We start from the raw sequence: 21,664 nt of genomic DNA, 5'->3' as shown, positions 1-21,664 counted from the left end.
AACTTGCTTGCACAATTTAATGTTTGTCTTGTCACCATTACAATTGTTAAAAATCCTCTTCTCTTCGTAAGCCTGTTTGAATCCATTTTTCAGATGTCCACAGAATGCCAGTCTTTGCTTATGTATTGCTTCCGTGATTCTATCCAATTCCCCGCTAAAGCTCTTCATTCAGGCTTAAATTCCAACCATTGTTAATTTTTCCTAACGACCTGTAGGATTTTTTTTAGCATCTGTCTTTTAGCAAGCTCCAATTTATCTATTTCTTCTTGGTTCAGGACTACCAGTCTTAAATATGCCTAAGTACTAACTTAAATGAATTTTTATTTCAGTAAACATTTTTTGTCTCAAGATATTATTATTAAGGTTATATTTGTAAATATTAATATTTTTAAACAGTGTTTTTACTTGATAAAATTATTTGTTAATAAAACATGCATTGTTTGTGACCCATTTGTATTATTATTTGCAGTGAAACATCTCAATTTTAATAATTACATTCATTAATCAGATATTTTAAAAACAGATATTCTATTCATTCTTCAGATATTTTAAAAACAATTAAATGAACTTTATATATATATATTTACATGGAATGAATGAGAGCTTAATATGGATAAACATAATGATGATCCATTTTACTCTTATTTCTCCATTTATAGTAGTTATCAACACTTACAAGTTTTGACGGCTTTAAACTGTATATATGTCTTCTGATCAGGTTACTGTGTATTTAGTACAGTTTTTTAAACTTATTTTGACCAGTTGTATGATATTTACTTTAAAGTTGAATTGTGTTAGTATATGTTACAGTTTATTTGTATTTTAATAGGTATAAAATATAAACTCTTCTGTAAGAATTATGGGATTTAGTTTTTCTGTTAATAAGTAGGTTATATTACTTAGAAAAGTAGATGGTTTTGTACATATGGAACCATAGTCGTTTTTAAAGCTATCTACACAGAAACCATAGTAAGGAATGATACCACCAGGTGTTTGTAGTTGTTAAAGAGACTAGGGTTGTTATGGTCCTTGTGAATCAGTTTTTGTTATACTGTGCTACTGTTGTTTCTCTGGTAAATTTAGGAAACTTAAAACCATGCCTTAAAACTATAACTATTCATTTCAGAATTTTAATTTATCTCAGAAAACCGGTTTGGTCTGTTTACTTAATCAATTTTGAAAAATTTGTCGCTATTCTTTTTTTTGTTGTCTGTAATTATGATTGATTCTAGTTTTATCTTACAAATACAATGTCTTTCTGTAATAATTTGTCTTAAATTATACTTTTTTCGCGTTTCAAATTATTCAAAGTACATCTTATCTCTTTGCATTCATATATTGATCTGGCTATAAAAGGTTATAGAACCACCTGGAGTGTCTCAGGAAGTAGCATCCTTGAAATTAAAGGATTTAAAAGTGTAAGTAAACAGAACCCAAAGCCACATTTAATAAACTAGTTCCTGTTCATTGCTGAAACAGTATGACTTTTGTGTTTCTCATCTTGCTCTTGACGTTAGTAGAAATTAAGAGTTAATAACCGTAGAAGTTACTGGGACACATTCTGTTATCTGCCAAGAAACATTTGAAAAATAATAAGTTTAACTTTTTATACATTCAATAATAATTTTGTAATTAAACTATTTAATGTTTAATTTATTATGTATCTTTATAATGGAGGCCAATAACCTGATATAGCTGACATAATAATATTTTTTGTAAAAATATTGTTTCATTTAGATATCATTGTAGTCACATAAATTCTGTAAGGAACAAGTTCACTAGGTCTCTATTCATACATTCAATCCATTGTTTGACTTCACTTATTTGTATTATCTCCTTTTTATGAATCAACAAAATTTTGTGAGCAATTCACTCTGGTGAATATAATTCTCTGGTAAATATCAGATCCTCATACATGCTTACCAGTTGTTGAAAATTAAGGTTGATTAAAGTCTGTGGTGCGGATTGTTTGACGATGCTTATCGTGTGATATATGAATGTTCTAGGCGTGACTTAATGCGCACGGGGACCATTTGTCGGCTTGATATTATCGAGTCGACACTTGATTTCCGTGTTAATTGTAAAAGCCGGACCGAATGGTTGATCATAGAAAGTTTTATTACATATTTGGCGAAAGAAAGGATCGCTGAAGGGGTGTGATGTTCCGCTTGGACTTTCCTTCTTTGTGTTTATGCTTGGTTTTATTGTTGTTTTATGGTTTAACACAATTTGGTGATAGATGTTTAGGTCATTGGCGATGTCATGACTGTCTACACAAAAAAATCTCGGTCTTTCTTGACTTTTGCCAGAATATCATTCACTTTTTCTGTGATTGGTCGCCCACTGCGAGAAGCATCTTGGACATTAAAACTTCAAGAAAGAACTACTGAACCATCTTTTGGCTGTTGATATTGCTTTTGATAACGTACCTTGCCCGTAAACAGCACAAATTTCTTCACGGGCCTGCACAGCATTTGCGCCTTTAACGAAATAAAATTGTAAAATGTAGCGCAGTTTTGCAGAAGTTCTCATCTTCACGGCGCAATACCTTAGGTCTGAGTATAAGAATTCCAACACTTTTTGTACAGCTACTATGTTCAAATGACTTTGAACTGCCAGTTGTCAAATGACGTTCGGAACGGAACGCAAGGATACCGGGATTATGTATCTTCCGCAGTTGGTAATGTTTCTTAATTTATTCTTATTATATTTGACGCAACCAGTATTTAAAATATAAGGTTGTCTAAAGAATATTGAGGCTTCGAAAGCCAAAATTGAAAGTACATTTATTGTTATTGGAACATTTATTGTTGTGAGACCACATATGCAGCATTTTTTCGATGACTTTCTGCCACTTTTTCAGCAACCCATAATCCCGTCTCTGTAGATCTTTAATAGCGATAAGTAATCGCAGAACCTGGAAAAAAATTCCTTGATGCAGTGTCTTTCTTTTATCGGGCGGGTAATTATTTAATAGTAGTTATATTTAATTTATTTTATTTACGGACGGAATTATTTATTGTCGTGACCGGGGCTGACCTTGGAAGACTAGTCGTGTATGTGTTTCTTGCGGCGTGATTCCCCTTTAGTCCCTCTTTGAGGTCCTTTCGGTGTTAACGCCTTCCGACCTAGCAGGAATGTGCCTTTTGGGAGCCCTAGTGTTTGGAGGGTGCATTGCAGGCCCCTCGCTGGAGGGAATCGTATGTGCTGGAAGTGACATAATTGTAAGATTTTGGCAAAGGAGGATGGTCTGTGAAACATTTCTTCACTCGGACTGTCTTCGTCGCCGCATTTCGGCTGGATTCAGGTCGGGCCGGGTTCAGTTCGTAGTAGTGGGTCAATCTTCATTTTTCCTCTTTAGCTTGCCTTTCCGTGAAACTGTGTGTAAATAATTTACAAACCGTAAACCTTAAATTGTCCCGTGGTCCTAAAAAGGGCGACACGGGGGAAGTGCAGACCTCTTCTCCCTTCCGTCGGGTAACTGCTGGACATTTTCTTCCTCATTCGTCGCTGTCCGTTGGCGGTCTTCTTCGCCTTCTTGGGTTGGAAAAGAGGATGTTGGGATCTTAAAAATCGATTCAACAATGTTCGCGAGTGGAGGCGAAGATCGCCTTATTCCATTCAGTAAGAAGGAAATTTGAAGAAAAAAAAAGATTTCATTTCTTCTAGACACATGTGCATCTAGAAAGGGTTTGGGGAACCGCGAGGCCGAAAAAGGTGCCCTCTCGGCCGTGTGACTGTAACCAGTCTGCAGCACCTGCAACAGACTTGAAACAAGAAAAGAAACATCATTTCCTAATACTAGAGGGGAGATACAAACATATCGCAGCGCGACAAAAAGGCGGCCGCTGAGCGTCTACAGAGAAATCTTTCAGGGCCACGAATTCAAAACTTTTAAGGCCTGAAAAATGATTTCTCGAGGGAAATTCACAAAAATATTAATGATTCCCGGGCCAACTTTTGTTTCTCTACTAATTTAAATGCGTAGAGTTCCTTTAAATTATTTTTTTTTGATTTTCAAACATTACATGTTCGTAAATTTTTCTGGTTCAAGGAATGATGTGGTTTAATGATTTTTAAATCGGCTCAAATTCGCAATACTGTCATCGCTTGTTGACTTTATTTCTGTACTTTTACCTATTTATAAGGTAAAAGTTTGTAAAAATTAATTAAACAAATTTTTCAAACATTACCATTTCGCAAAACTATCTAAGTTTTCGACTTTATTATTTTACTTTTAACCTAAATTTCCCAAAGATTTTTAAAGTTTCTCAGACATTACCAGTTTGTAATTTTTTTAGGGCAACAGATTGAATCGAGGTTAACGAATTTTCTCAGGCTTAATTTGACATTCGGCCTGACCCACTGCGATCATATAGCCTGAGATTTGGGGGACGCTACGCTATGCTTTTGTGCGCAAAAAGCTCGCTACTTTTTAGACTTCCTATTATATAAAATAATGAATAAATAGAACATTAAATTATTAATAAACGTTCATTACTGTGTATAAGGTGATTTCCAAATAGCTCGCCAATCTCTTGGGAGATAATTCTGTAGCCAAAAATAAGAAAAAGGATTTAATAAACATAGGTCAGAAAACCATTCGTTTGCGAGTTTCGGCTCGCGAAACATTTAGCCCTGCGTTTTGCTCTCTCTATGAAGTTAAACTGTACCAAAATTCCTGGGGTACAAATCGAGGTGTAAATTTGGTGCTTCCTTATGGTTTTTGATCTAAGAGATTGAATAAAAGTGGTCCCAGTCCTATATCTCATCTAGGCTTTAAGAAAAACAGGGTAAAACACGAAAACGTTTCGTTGGAAAATACACTTTTTATCGTTTGGAATAAAATAATTTTGTTAATTTACCAATAAACAAATAACATTTTTTTGTAGTTAACTTTGACAGAGTTAATTTCTGAGAAAATTGATGTATAGAACCTCTATTAAAATTAAGCAAATTTGAGAAGTTAAACATTTTTGGAAACAGAACACACAAACTGGATCGGAAAAGTGAAACTATTTTAAACAGAACAATTTTCATCAATGTTTGAATAACAATATAAATTAAAACAAATAGAAAACTTATCAATAACAGATAAAAATGAATAAAAAATATATTTAAAAATATAAAAATCTCATACTTTATGGTTTTTTCTAAAAATTATTAAATATTGTTGCCACATACATGCCGAGCTTCATAACGGTGAACGCAAGGCTAGCAGCTCAGATGTCGGCGTCACTCCCATCTAGTATCTGACCGCGCAGCTCTCCAGAAACAGCGGCGCTGCGGCCCCACTGCTATAATAAAAAGAGTAAACACCAGAGCGAATTTTCAATTCGTCGTAGACCACTGCCTGGAGAAGAAACTGAAGAAGAAGAAGGAGATGGAAGACGTTCCCTAGCCGGTTTAACGTGGGACCTCCCAGCTCGCCGGGCTTCAATCGCCCTGGACAGCAGATCCAGCAGCAGGAGTCGGCCCAGCGTGTAATCGCTCGGGGAAATCCGCCTCGGCCGTGCCGGCGGACGACCTACGCCGATACTACACCGTGGGGCTCTGGGAGCCACCACTGTTGCGCTGTAGTGGGGACCCAACTGCCACTGAGAGGAAGCTCAGTCTGATTCCAGTGGATGAGCTACAACTCCCCTGCCATAGCCAAGCCGACATTGCCAGAGACCAGCTTCTGGACCCAACAGCCCTTCTCAGAACTACCACACAAAATGCACAAACAGCCTTTTTCAGGGCTGCCATAAGGTTTTAAATTGCCACGAGCTGTGGAAGCCATTTGGCGATAAAAATGGATACTTGATAAAGTTGCAAACATCTCTTGAAAGCAGTTGCTCAATGTAGCCGACATTCTGTTAAATGCATAGTTCAGCTCGGCAAATCCATGCTAGCCGGGCACTTCTAATAGCATCATTATTATTCATAATAGTAGCTCCAGCTTCTATTATTCAAAGTATCAATTCTTCTTAGGTGCCAATATAAGTGGAATAGACTTATGACTTCAACTAACCCAAAAGGAGAAAGTCCTGCTATCAGGAGGTCGAGGTGGTCATTTTTCTGGTCCATTTTGATCAGTCCATTGCTTACTAAATGTATTATTTAAATTATTCATCATGACAGTAGTCAGCAAGTGTGCCATCATTGAAAAACCACATCTACAGTCTATCTGCATGTGGAATATCTTCCAAGAGTTCAATAAATTTATTTGCAAAAGATGCAAGTACCGTTCCATTGACCTTTGGCAGTAAGAAAAAAGGGCCCGTGAGAATATCACTTAGAAGAACATACCATACATTAAGCAAAGAAGTTTGTTGGAAATGTTTTATTCAATCTCATGGGGATTTTTTTCTCTCCAAGCGTAACTAATTCGATCACAGTACTATTTCTTAAAACAGGATTCATCAGTAATTAGGAACATAGGAAATTGGGATGATGATGTTCATATTTTCTAATTAACTATTGACAGAATTTCATCTGTTTATCAAAATCAGGTGGTAATAACGTTTGTACACATATTGTGTGAATGGGTATAATTGTTCCTGTAACGTTCACCACACACTTGATTTGAAACATGAAAGCTGTGTGCTTCAGGTGTTTGAGGTGGGAAATACTGCATTCAGTATTGTTTCTTCAGTGCTGACATTTCACAACCAGCATCAAATCGTTGTTTAAGCATACCTATTTCTCAAACTCACCTCTCCAAAGCCTCATATGTTTTGCGATACGGTACTCTTCGATCTGGGTAATTTTCCTGGTATTCACGCCCAGTAGCTAATCTGTTTTTATTTACTTTACCATAAATTAACAACATGTCTGTCAACTCTCCAAATGAAAACAAATTTATGGATCACCCATTGTGAATGACTGACCAAACAATAACAGCACAAATACTACTGAAATGATTATTCAAATGCTAGACACTAAACTTAATTGTTGATCAGCTATTACTGCTACCTGTGAAGAAATAACAATTTTTAGTATGTGTTAGTAGGATGTTTTTCGAATTTATTTTTATCATTTATGTGTAAATTGTTCTGTTTAAAATCATTTCACTTTTCTGATCCAATTTATGTGTTTGGTTTATATAGTTGAACTTCTCAAATTTGTGTTTAATTTTAATAGATGTTGTTTACATCAAATTTCTCAGAATTAAATTCTCTACAACAGGCATGTCAAACTCGTTAGTTACTGAGGGCCTTATTAAGTATGATATATTAAATTGCAGACCGCAACACAAAAAAAAAAAAAAAAGAAAAAAAAAAAGAAATGAAGATGAAGCATAGCTTTTTTATAAACAAATCAGTATATACAAAATAATAATACACAGAATATAAACATATTAAAATGTATTAATGTAGGAATATGTATTCCTATTTTTTTCCAATTTAACATTAAATAAATAATAGGAATTTTTTTAAGAATGGCAACGTTTTTCATTAACCAGACCTTCAAAATTTGGTTGAATTTGTTGAGCTGTACTTAATATTGTCAAGCTGTAGACACATGCTTGTCTATTAATCTTGATCTTTCTCCAGTTTTATTATTTCTTAAAGTGAAATATAGTTGTTTGCACAAATATGTGCTTCCAAACACAGATAAAATACGTTTAATTGCTAATAACACATTGGGAAATTGCTCCGGTGATAAATAATTATAGAAATGTGGAATACACATTCTGAATTTCGATTAGCTCCAGTTTAAATTTTCATCAACAAAATTTGTAAATGTTTCAACATCAATGGACAAAGGAGAAGTAAGTAATTGAAATTGATTTTCACATTTCTTGAAGTCCAAAAATCTTCTTTCAAATTCATTTTCTAATGATTTAATTTCGTTGGCCTATTCTGAAAACTTCAATTGCGGTGATTTTTGTTATATTGACTGGCATAATTCAAAGGGAGATAAATTTTCTTTTTAAATTTGTTTTTGCCAGAGTAATAATTTCTGTTTGAAAATGTTGATATTGTCAAATAAGGTAGTAACCACATGCTGTTTGCCTTGTAGATTGAGATTAAGTTGACTAAGGTGATTTGTAATGTCATTGGCAAAAGCCAGATCTTTTATCCATTGATTGTCCTTTAATATTTCACATTCATAATTTTTGGGTTCTAAGAAAATTATAATTTCCTTCAACAATTGAAAGAATCGCTGTAAAACTTTATGTCTAGAAAGCCGTAAAATTTCTGTGTGATAAGGTAGGTCGGTGAAGTCACTTCTATATCCTGTAGAAATTTACTAAATTGATGGTGACTAGGTCCACATGCGTCAATATAATTTACAATTTCATTTTTTACAGTAACATTTTTTAAAACATGCCTGATGTTTAGAAATTTGGAGGATAATGCTTTTTGATGAATAGTACAATGAAAGTGTTGAAGAGAATTATTACCTTGTTCTGTGCATTTTTCTTTTACTTGTGTAATAACACCAATCACAGCAGGAACACCATTAGTTGCAAGAGAAACTAGTTTTTGTAATGATAAATTATATTTATTCAGAACATCCATCATTGCGTTAAAAATATCAACCCCAGTAGTTATATCGTGCATTGGGGTAACCTCCTGAAGCTCTTCACTTAGTTTCAAGTTTGCATCACATCCGTGAATAAAAACAGTTAGCTGAGTTTTATCCTGTACGTCAGTCTTTTGTTAATTCCAGTGGAATAAGTTTAAAATGTTAGACTTATTGATTTTAGGTGATTATGTAAATTTTTAGCTATATCATCAATTCTGCTGGCAATGGTATTTCTTGTTAAGCTTACATTTTTGAAATTTTTTAATTGTTCTGGGCACAGTACTTCCACTGCCTGAATCATGCATTTGCTAATAAATTCCCCTTCAGTAAATGGTTTCAACTTGGTTGCAATTAAATGGGAAGTCAAATAGCTCGTTTTTACAGCAGCTGTATTATCTTCAATAGGTTTGACAAATATGCTTTGTTGTTTTTGAAGTATAAACCTTAATTCTGACAATTTTTCTTCACGAAGCTTCGCTACATATTTGTCATAATTTTTTTTATGAATTATATCATAGTGTCTTTTAGTATTATACTCTTTTACAAACTGCAGTGGAGTTTTTACATATCAAAAAGAACTGTAATTGCCAGTTTTCTTGAAAAATACTCTTCTTCAATTGTTCGTTTTCAGTTCATATATGTGGAGGGCTTGTGCATTGTTTTAATAAATTGTCAGTTAAACACTAAACAAAGAACATTGCTTTTTTAAACCAGATGAAAACAGGCATTTTGTGACTCATTGTCATGCACAAGGTATAGTTCTAAGTTAAGAAAGCATAAAAACACAGATGCACATAAGATCGATTGGGAGTGGCACATCAAGTGGTGTGGGCAATGCTAGTACAGAAGGGAGGATAATGCAATACATTCAAGAATTCAGTTGCCTTCTTGCATTCATGTAGTTAGTTTATTCATCATACATAGTTACTGGCATTTACAATCAGTATTTTGCAATACTATTTTTTTATTAACAGTTTTTTGTTTCATTAAGGAATTTTTACTTATAATTTTAATTAAAACTCCAGTGTTGTTAAACGTTAAATAAATGTATTGGTTATCAATCTTGATGAACCGCAGAACAGTTCCCAGCAGCCGGCTGCATTTCACATACCTGCTCTACAATGTTAAGTAGAAATTTTTATATGTTTATCGGTAAAAGATAATTTTTTTTGTTTTTATTTTATTCCAAACGCAAAATGTATTTTCCAACAAAACCTGTTGGTGTTTTCCCTTATGTTTCTTAAAAACTAATTGAGATAGAGAACTGGGACCATGTTTATTCAATTTGTCAGATCATAAACCATAAGGAAGCACTAAATTTACCCCTTGTTTTGTGTACTCCAAGAATTTTAATACGATTTAATTTGACAGAGGGAGCAGAAAGCAGGGCTAAATGTTTTGTGAGCTGAAACTAATGAATCATTTTCTGACCTATGTTTATTTGAACTTGTTTTCTTATTTTTAACTATAGAATCATCTCTTGAGAGATTGCAGTGCAGTTTAGAATCATCTGCATATTATGTCTCTTAAATTTTTTATGAATTCAACCAAACAAATCTGATTATAATACCCATAGCCATGTAACAAATAGTAACTTGGCAATCAATGCATTGATTGCATTGTATGAAATAGTAACAGTATGTGTATGCAGAATTACATTATTTATCTTATGAATTTGAATATACATTTTAAATACAGAAAAATATACAGAGGTTTCAGGGCGTGAGGAATATGTTAAGTAACTAATACACGTGCTTAATACAGCATTCTTAGCAACTTAACCAAGGTATTTTTAAGAACTTTGTTTAATCTTCCTCAGAAAAAAATGATAAAATGCAATCCCTTTTCTTTTGGGTTCTGGGAAAAGTTGAATTTATAGTTTGGTAACTTAAATGGTTAATTCTGGTAATAAATAATTATGGTAATTATTGCATTTGTGACGTTAGTTTTACTTAAATATTACTCAAAAGCAAAAATGAATGATTAAACTAAAGTATAGGGATTTTTTTAGATATAGAATCACTGAACCAAGTGTTAAAGAAAGATATTTATACTATTTATTGTTATTATAAAACAAAATTTGTTGTTTACAACACACTTTATTCATAAAAATGCTATCTTATTTTATATTAGGTTACCTGAGATTGCACCAAATGGTTCTGGATACAGCCCTCTATTGAAGGATGGTATACCGGATTTTTCTGATATAACATCCGAAAAATGTATTAACACACTTGGAAAAAATTTGTTGGATTTTGAATATGAAGTAATCAATATTTCGAATCGATTAGAAAAGACAGGTAGGGTTATTTATATATATTAGAATGAGAATATTATAATTATATCATGACATGTATGTTTATTTTTAAGAATAAAAAAAAATCATATATCAGGCCTACTAGGGAAAATAAGGAATGAAGTGCTTTCTTTTGTCTCTGAGCTGAATGTGCTATTAAATGACACATGCTAAGCCCTAAAAATTGTAGTTGATTTTCATCTACACAAGCAGTTTTTTCTCTGTTTACCATTGGAGGTGACTGTTATTGAATATCATTACTCTCAGAAAAGGAACTCTAAATGGTAACTTGTGTATAACTCAGCTTTACATGTATCTTTACAAAATTGCATACATTATAATTTTTTTTACAAAAGTGAGAGAGAAAAATTGTAAAATTATTGGATAGTAAAGTTTACCAGAAATTTAAAAAAATCATCTCAGGTATATTTACAGATTTATAAACATAATTATAAATAGAAATCTAATTATGCAGATAAGAGATAATACAGATTTTCATTTGCATATAACATAAAAATATTAGAAATAAATAATAGTACATTTAAATCTCTTGCTTTCAAGGAAATCAAGTTTCCTTAAATAATAAATCATGTTTAAAAAAAAAAAAAAACATTAAAAATATGGTCAATGAATAAGCAAAGTTTGAATGTGATGATTTATTGGAAAAATATTACTTATATTTAAGTTAAATATCCAAATTTTTATGGTACAGATAAACAAGAGTTCTGTCACCTGCCACAGATGTAATGTATGGTAGCAGAATATTTACTAGTACTGGATGGTCAGCATACCTTTCTAAATTATTTTTTTTTTTACAACATACATTTTCATAAAGCATACATTTATGCATTTTGACAAAGCAGATATCTCTATGAATATGCTTAACATGAGGAAAAGGGAAAATAATAATAATATATTTAACAATTTTAAGCAGAAAGTAGCTGATGATTAGTTTTTGTAAATAAATATGGTTGTAATTTTTTTAAATTACTAATTATAGAAATTCTTTGTAATTGTTATTTTTAACATCTTTTCTTTTAAATTTTCAGAAAATGAAGAGGCTGAAGGAGAAAAAGAAGAGTATAATAATAGTTTTATAAACAAAGTTGTACTACCTTTACAAAGACCTTGCATTTCATTAGAAACAACGTGGGGTATTGTTAAAACAATATTTTTTGCTGATAATGATAAATTACATGGTAATCGTTATTTAAGTTTGCATTCTAGAGCACACAGAGCACAGTATTCTAGGTTTAACAGTCAACCTATATATAAAGCTAGTAAGGTAATTTTCCTTTACATCATATATTTTTGTCATAATCTAAAATAATTGTTTTATATTTAATAGGAATTATCTGTCATTTAGACTAGCCAGTTTGTATGACTTGTCAGTTTGAAGTATGGAAACTGCTTCTTATACCAAAATTGAGGGATACTAGGAGGTAGAAACAAGTCTGAATCTACAGTTTTTCAAAATTACTGTCTTGTGGTTTTGTGTTTGTGATGTGCTTGTAAGGTTTGTTCGCTATCTTGGATTTGCCACAGAAAAAAAAATTAATTTTTTTTTTTTAATTAGGAAGGTGTTGATAATTCTGCATTATCAACTCTGTAGATTGTTGAACACTAAACAGATGTCTCCTTCAGTGTTTTAATCTGTGTATTGCACATAATTTACTTTTGACCCAGTTCCAGGTAATCACATATATGTATTTGGATTTCCAGAAAATTGTTGGGAGAATTTTTTTCAGAAGATTGTATTCTGAATTTTTTTATTGTGGTGTGCCACAGTGTTGGTGTTTCATGGTTTCCTATTTTTATTCTGGGTCACAATTGATCCATGCGCGTTTTATCCGTATCACAATATTGAAAATGTTTGCACAGCATCCACCAAGAATACAAGGGTGGCACCCAGTTGCGCAGTAATGTGTCCTACTTGTTCTTTCTGTTAATTTATCTGGATGGTGATGTGTTGTGTGATGCAAAGGTCATTTTGAATCAATCCATCCAGTTCATTTTGGTACTTTTCATCAGTCATTAAACTGGTTGACCATTGTGAGGTCAATCATCAATATTCACTTTACCAGCCTCCAATGTACTTAGTTTTACTGTCCTGCTACTCATAGTACTTTGATCAACAAAGTTTCATCACCATAATGACTTTTAGATGATAATGAGTGTCACTAGCGTTAATGTTTTCAGGGATTAAAATTAAATTACTGCATGTTGTTTTAGATGCATTGACGTAACAGACGTATTCGACTCCATAACAGTGGCAACAAATAGAAATGAGAGAGCATGATTCAGTGAGTTTTGGAATGTTAGTTGTAGGGGAATGAAACTACAAGATTGCAGCATCTGCTGCTTTATGGAACATTTTGATTTCATGTTAAGTTCCAGTGTGCATTACATTTCAGCTGTCCCTTGTAATTATATTTTACATTTCAGTTGTAGTGATACACATTTACTGTTGGTTTTTTTTTTTACTATTTCTTTACTTTTTGAAAGTCTGTATGATTTGCTTAAAAAATAATAAACTTATTTTGTGAAGTAAGTATTTTGGTTACTTTTTATAGTTAAAACTTTAAAAAAATATTGAATTTTGTAAGTTATTCACAATTTATAATTAAATATATACAGTAGTGATAGAGATTGTATTTGTACTGTAATGAAGCCCTAGATGATTATTTTATTATGATCTTCAAAGTATACAAGAACCTTTATGTAAATATCAACAGTTATGTAGTTAAGTCTAGGACTTTTATTATTATAAAAAAAAATTGTTAATGGTTAGAGAGTTGTGAATGTCTGTTGTGAAGTATGAATCATAAGGCAATTAAAATAATTTTTGATGACTGAAGACATTTAGCTATTAGCAGCAAATATGTTACGACAGCAGAGAATTTTTAACAAAGACTATTTTTAGTTAATTCTTTGCTTGATAATTTTAATATAAAAATTTATTGTAATTGTTAACTACATCGTTGAATTTCTAGTAAACATAAATTCCTTTTGTTTATAAAAATAAAATAAAATTTTGAAATTTCCTTTGTGATTAAATTTTAGTTTATAATATTTTAACACTTTTAATTATTTTATCATCTGTAATTATTTCTAGGAATGCGATATAAAACAGCTTTCAGAAGAGGAACATAGAGTAGTTGAAAGGTATCAGTTGGAAGGAAATTTAAATGGTCTTGGATTATCTAAAGATGATAGGGAAATTTTAGAAAATTTAAATAATAATTTATATGCTGAAAAAGATAATTACAATAACAGAATACAGGTAAATTATTTGTAAGATTTTATATTTATAAACCCAAGTTTTATTGGACCTGCCTTTACATATGGACTTTTTGACCATGAGAGGTAGTCTAATAGAGGGTAGAAATTTACAAACTCTATCAGTTAGTTCATTTCAGCAGTAATATATATTTTCATTATAGGCTGAATAAATATAAATTTACTCACTTCTAAATTGTTTTTCATTTCTAAAACTGAAATTATGAGTTTGTAGATTCACGATCAACAGTAGGAAAGGTTAAAAATTATTTTTTATACTGTAAGATTGTTAACAATTTTATATATATATATATATATATATATATATATATATAAATGAATATGAATAAACACACAGTGCATTTATTTTTTTTTGTCAGAGTCATTTGACTAGTTTGATGATTCCATCTTTCTTATTCTATGCTAATTTTTTAACCTCAACATAATTATTACATCCTACAATCTCGGTTATGTGTTTTGTGTATTCCAACTTTTTAATTAAAATTAAATGAATATCAAGATTTTTCCCACTTAACAAGAAAGGCTACAACCTCTGCAGTATTTTCTAACTTCTAATACATATTGATCAGCCTCTATTAGACTATTCTTAATGAAAATAGCTAAATCACATCAAATTTAATATTAATTCTACTGAATCACAACAATAATTTTAATATTTTAGGCTGTAACTACATCAATATCTATCAGCATACCAGTTAAAACTAATTTGCTTTTGTTTGTTTTTAGGAAAAATATTACATCTGATTCATTTAACTTATTTCTACCATTTAGAATATTTTGATACATTCTATTTAAAATGGATTAATCTTCTCTTCATTGCTAGACTGAGTAACAGTAGTCTGAACTGTTTCCCATATTCAATGGAATTAATCTTCTGATCATTGCTAGACTGGGTAACAGTAATTACCCAGTGTTTCCCATATATTACCTAGTGTGTTTCCCATATTCATTGCCAATTATTTTATTTAAGTCAATGTTGGTCTCAACTACTTTCATAACTAAAAGACATGATTTCAACATTAGTAATTTTAATCTTGTGAACAAAACCCCTTTTATGATGCCTAAATTAAGTTTACTGTTAAATTTAAACTACGTTTGGTGAAATTTTTACTTTCAAAATGAAAAAAAAAGTTATTCCTAATTACCTCCATGTTAAGACATAGATTAGTAATTGTTAAATTTACCCTTCACCCTGTTTGTTCATCCAGTAAGATTCATTAAGATCATAACAATGAGGCATCTACTACAAAAACTTTCATGAGCGTTATATATATTTATAATCACTTTAATTTTTATTACCACTAAAATTTCATGCAAATTTTCTGCACTCTGTAACGCCTTTTGAGCTAGTACATCAGAATGGAATGAACAGTAACAGCTACATCTTCATTGGTCAAATGAGCTACAAATCTGTCTTAGCTGTATGAAAGTAATCCTATCTTCACTTTTCTGTTGTATTATTTTATAGAGCTTTTTTATTGCTTTTGCCATGCTGTAATTTACATTGAACATTATATTTTAATCTTCTGTAGTTGGAAAAATTCTAAAAATTGGTTAAAATTATTCTATTAGAGTTATGTTAACATGAACTCGTACATAATTTTTCTAAAGTTTCGGCTCTTTTCACAGTCATGCTAAGTTTTTATTGTTGTTTTTATTATTTATTTATATTTTTTAAATACTTATCACCAGTACTGCTAATTTTAAGTTAGAAGTTCTAGCTGCAAATCAATTTTGCTTTCCAGTGAATTAATTTTATCTTTTAAATGAAAAATAATTCTTGAAAAATTCTCATAATTTATCTTTATATTAAATTGTACCTTAATAATTTCAATTTATCCTTACTTTCTAACAGTTCATGTAATTGTGTTCTACTTCCATTAGACATAGTTTATTACATTACTAACAAACTAAAATTTTATCTTTGCGATATTTCCGTGGAATAAATGCAAATTTATTTACATTTCTTTCCATGGTATAAATGTAAATTATGATGCACATTTCTTACAGTTTATCACTTAGGATGTTAATTTGAAGATCTTGCATATATTACATTATCAGCCAGAATTAAAAAAAAATCACTGTAAAAATTATTCATTGTGTTTTTATCTTATTATAAACTCTAAATAGTAATAAAAAAACTACTAAAAAACCGTTATACAATAATAAAAAATAATAACCCTGATAAACATAATTTTTGTTTCCTAACATGCGATACATGATTTTAATCTGTTTTTTATGCTGAAAACGAATATGAACTCAGAATCTTTCTATCACCCACCATTTTTGAAAAATTGTAATTTTAATGAAAGGATTTTTTCATTTTTCAATTTAATATGATAGCATTTAAAGCTCCCATATTGTATTTTGTTAGCTCACTTTTTATTGTTTAACTAAGTTATTATAATTTGTAAGCTATAAATAAACAATACTAGATAAATAATTAAATCATATCATAGTCACATATTATGACGTATGTATCTATGGTTTGGCGTGAACCAAAGGATCATATAACCGATTGTTACTTTTGTACAAGTGTGTCTGGAATTTCTAAAAAATTTTAAAATACTGTAAAATATCCTTCATTGCAATCTGAAATCAGGCCTGTACCTCACAGTGAAATTATTCCAGTTCCTGAGCGCTAACTGTGATGTATGTTTCAAAAGCAGTGATGAAGAATCAGGCAGTATTGAAGAAGACAACAATGATTTTGATTTTGAATTATCTTCTAATAAACCAAATCTTATATCACAAGGTGAATTAAATGACTTGGTTAGGGATTTAAATTTATCAAAAAAATCAAGCTGAACTGTTAGGATCAAGACTTCAAGGTGGGAATTTACTTCAAAAAAAACAAAAATTTCAGGCTTTTGAAGCCGACAAAAAGAACTTTCTCTGTACTTTATTGTAAAAATAATTTGGTTTATTGCACAAATATTGATGAGCTTATATTGCACTTAGGACAAGTTTGTAAACCTGAGGACTGGTGCTTTTTCATAGATTCATCCATAGTTTAAAAGTGGTTCTACTACACATCAGTAACAAATGTCCTTTGATACCAATCGCTTGTGATATTAATTTGAAAGAGACATACGATATGATGAAAGACATTCTTGGAAAAATAAGTTATTTAAAAAAATGGAACATATGTAGTGATTTGAAAGTTATAACTATTTTGTTAGGCATGCAGTTAGGTTGTACTAAGTACATGGGTTTTCTTTGCAAATGGGACAGCCGAGCTAGGGATAAACATTATGTTACCAAAGAGTGGAAAAAATGAGGCAACTTAACTCCAAATGGAAAAAATATTATTCATGAGCCCATAGTTGAACCCAAAAAAATATTTTTACCCCCTCTCCATATCAAGCTAGAACTAATGAAAACTTTTGTAAAAGCAATGAAGAAGGATACTCCCAGATTTTTGTTCATCAGGCAGAAATTTCCAAATGTAAGCGAAGGAAAAATTGAAGAAGAAATATTTGTTGGTCCTGAAATAAGAAAGTTGGTCAAAGATGATATATTTAACTCCATGTTAAATAATGTAGAAAGTACAGCTTGGGTTCATTTAAAGATGTTTGCAAAACTTTTCTCAGCAAATAAAACTCCAACAATTACTACAACATTGTTAATTAACTTCTTACTTCATACAGAGCTCTGGCTTGTAATATGTCTTTGAAAATACATTTCCTCCACTCATATCTGGATTTTTTCGCGGACAACCTCGAAGAGATGTAAGTGACGAATGGTGAATGTTTCCACCAAGACATTTCGGTGATGGAAAGCCATCATTATAAAAGGAAATGGAATACTAGCATGTAGCTGATTATTGTTGAACATTAATTCGCAATGCCTGAGGGTATTTATAAAAGAAAAGCATCAGCAAAACCATTCTAACAAAGGTATGGCCATGCAAAATTATAAATTTTACAGGTTTTAACTATATTTTCCCTAAATATTTTTGAATTCAAATTGTGCTTACAGAACAGTAATATATGCAAAAGAGCAATTCAAGAAATGGTATCAAACTTGGAGAAACATTAAATTTTTTTTTGTTTATCAGTCTAATTCATTAGAAAAATTATATCTTAGGGTTTTATTATTCAAACTTTGTTTTTATGAATTCAATTATAATGTTGTTACCCAAATTATCCCTAATTGAGTATTTTTGGACTTGCCATTTTCTTCTCAGATGTTATCTGATTTCAGTTGCATGATGCCTGACTGGTAGCTACCATAAGTCATTCATATAGACTTTCTTTCACATACACATGTGTGTGTTCGTGTACGTGTTACGGTAATAGAGATGATTAGCCTAGGTTGTATTTTGTATATTATACTTGAAAAGACCTCTGTTGATTTTTTCTAATGTAGATTTTAACCATTGATGGTTTTTATTTAAATAGTTTGTTTTTCACTTATACCATGACTTACAATGATTGTTGAATGTAGGGCAGTTTTTAGATCTACATTCACTTACAGGAAATATGCTAGTGCATGCAGTGTAATAATCATTGTGTGATTTGACATGATTTTAATTAATAGATTTATTTATTTTTTAAAAAGCAGTAATTCTTAAAATAAACATTTATTTCATGGCATGGTGAGTGCCATGAAATAAATGCTGGTGTTGCTGCTATGGCTGGTATTGATAATTCAGTAACTTTTGACAAAAAATATTAATGATATTACTTTTATAATAGCTCTGCAGCTATTCATTTTTATTTTTATTTAATGTTTAAAAAAATCAATCTAAATAAAAATAATTAAAACTGGAATTACAATATTGATAATGAAAATTGTTATCAGATTAATGTTGTCTCTTAAAAGCAGTTATTTTATTAGCTTATGTGTATATGAATATATATTAATTTTAAGGAGGAAACAAAATTCAATGTATGACAGATAAAAAATTGAAGAATTTTGGTAATTATTTCCATTGTAGTAATTTTCAAATTAATGGATTTCCCTTGTAATATGTTATACAAATATGGGGAAACAGTGTTCTCTGTGTTAAGAATAATTAGTAGAAACATCTACAAAATAACCTCTATAAAATAGGGACATTTTATATATTTCAATTGCACAACTTTTATTTAGATGTCAGTATATGAACATGCACAGTCAAAATGGAAACATTACCTCAAAAAATTTTAACATTTTTCTCAAATAAAATTTTTTGAATAAAATAAAAGTACAAGATATTGATTCAAAGTAAGTATATGTTATAAATGCAATAAAACATCTTCTTTTTACAGGTGTCAAAAGGTTTATTTTCAATTAAAGTATTTGATCCATATATTACTAGAAGCTTACCTAATAGTTTAATACAAAATACAGCTGAAAACAGGTAATACCTATTAATGTTTTAAAATATTAAATTATAATATATGTGAGAATCACCAATAAAATAATTAAAGTGAATTCACTGATTAGGACAAACCTTTTGATATCTTCACCATTTTCAGAATAATTTTTAGTGTAACTTAATTAAATTATTTATTAATTATTGTACCTAGTCAAACAGATTGCACTTTGGAACAGGGCTCTAACTTATAAATGTGAAAACTGAAGCTGTCTGAATTTCTGGATTCATCAAGTATGACTATATGTAGTTGGTGTATTTTGAATATAAACTTAGCTGCCACTAAGTTTCATAAAATCTTTAAACATTTTAAAGTTTTACAAATTCTTTAAACACTTAGTTGATGGTAGTATACCTCAAGGTGATTGACCAAGAAATTATCCCTTTTGGTTTTTAAAACAGCTTATTAAAGCCCTCAAAGGTAAACCAGAACTTCAGGTACACATAAAGTATACCTGGATACTAAGTGACTGCAATAGACTTTTGGTATCAAGGACCCTAAGGGTTTCATACTTCTGGTAGGATTTGAAGAGCCAGAGAAGCAGAAAATAACTCAACAGAATTTATAGATTTGTAAGGTCATTTGGTTCTGATGTGACAGGAATGACTACTTAAGATCTAGTAGAAATTAGTGACTGATGCTGCCCATAATTCTCAGCTGTCCTTGCAGTATTTTAAATCTATATGAAAAGCAACAGTGTCCTAGATCTTACATAAAAGATTTGCAGTGATCTGATTGATATTCTTACAATTCATGAAAGTGATGTTCTGTTTGTTATAAAAAATTTATGACATGATGTCATATCTTCTATTATCTTAAAGGATTTTTGTAAATGTTTGCCTCCTGTGCTGGTGTTGGATGTCTAATTTTAGCTTAAAGTCTTGATGTTTATCCTGATATTTGGAAGACTCTCTCTTGTTCCAAAGAGGGGAGATCTACATGTTGTTGAGAATTATAGATGAATTTCTGAAATTGGTATCATTTCAAAAAAGTTTTGAAAAATTGCTCACACTTATTTAAACTCGCTTTTTTGAATCATCACAACACAACAAGTGAGTTTCTGCTGTATCCCTAGCCATGTGGGAATCCCAGGTAATGAGCGTGTAGATTTTGCTGCTAAAGAAGCAAGTAACCAATCATCTTTCATCACATTTATTACTACGGTTTTATTAATTTTGCTAAACACACTCTTCAAGGAAATTGACAAGGTGGCTAGACTGCTACAGTAAATAATACTCCCAACACAAAGAATACTGTGCTTCCATGGAACTCTTAGGCAGGAATAACTATCCGGAGGAGGTTGTTATTTGCCATTTGTGAATAGGGCACCCAAACATTACTTATGGATATCTAATAAATCAGACTAATGCACCCATTTGTGTTTACTGCGACTGCTAACTAACAATACACCACATTTTTGTGGATTGTGTTGTAATTTAGGAGCTAACATCCAAGATATTCTAAGAAATAATATGATGATGCTATTGGATACCTTTTTTCTTAAGGTTGTGCTTCTGTATTTGACTGTTTAATAATTTTTGTGTTTATTTTTTTTTTGTAATATTGTATTATGTCTTTTCTGGGCAATGATAATATACAAGTGTTTTTCGCCCTCCCAAAAATGGATTCAGGACTGGATGAGCCCTTGCTGCTACCAACCTGATTGAAATGTCATTTATTGCATTGTTATTAAAAATTGAAAACAGGTTGTTGTGATTAGTTATGATTTTCAGAAAGCTTTAAATGTGATCCCCCATAACATCTTGTTACAGAAACTGTATAATTTCTTTGAGTGGTTGCTGGTATATGTCAATGGAACCATTTTTATTTTTTGTTTTTATCAATGATCTCCCTATTGGTTTGAATTTAAAAATATTTTTACATGTTAATCATCTTAATAAAATAATAACAATCATAAGAAGTTAACATGGTTGTTTACATGATGATATTGATAAATTGCAATAGATGATTGTTGGTCTCGTAAAACTGAATTTGGAAAACAGCTGTGATTCCTATTCTAGGAACTTTTGTGAAGAAATATAAGTATAAACTAAGGATCAATAAGGTTAAGAGAGTATCTCTAATAAAGGATTTAAGCATTGTGCTTGATACCGAGATTTCTTTTATGAGGACTTGAAGGAGATAATTTCTTGAATCAGAAGCTAACTTAGAATAAGAAGATAAATCT

General features: G+C 30.9%; 1 protein-coding gene across 1 annotated transcript in view; it reads left to right on the top strand.

Annotated features, from left to right (window-relative positions):
* Nucleotides 1-21,664, top strand: part of LOC142326199 (uncharacterized) — a 62,967-nt gene that overhangs the window by 8,541 nt on the left and 32,762 nt on the right. The window contains exons 2-5 of the mRNA XM_075368483.1: nucleotides 10,651-10,817; nucleotides 11,863-12,098; nucleotides 13,929-14,096; nucleotides 19,369-19,460. Coding sequence (XP_075224598.1) covers nucleotides 10,651-10,817; nucleotides 11,863-12,098; nucleotides 13,929-14,096; nucleotides 19,369-19,460 — 663 coding nt within the window. The remainder of the gene's footprint in view (nucleotides 1-10,650; nucleotides 10,818-11,862; nucleotides 12,099-13,928; nucleotides 14,097-19,368; nucleotides 19,461-21,664) is intronic.

Source organism: Lycorma delicatula, chromosome 6 (genome assembly GCF_047948215.1).
Source record: "Lycorma delicatula isolate Av1 chromosome 6, ASM4794821v1, whole genome shotgun sequence".
In the NCBI taxonomy this organism is placed as follows: Eukaryota; Metazoa; Arthropoda; class Insecta; order Hemiptera; family Fulgoridae; genus Lycorma; species Lycorma delicatula.
This window is presented reverse-complemented; position numbering and strand designations above follow the sequence as displayed.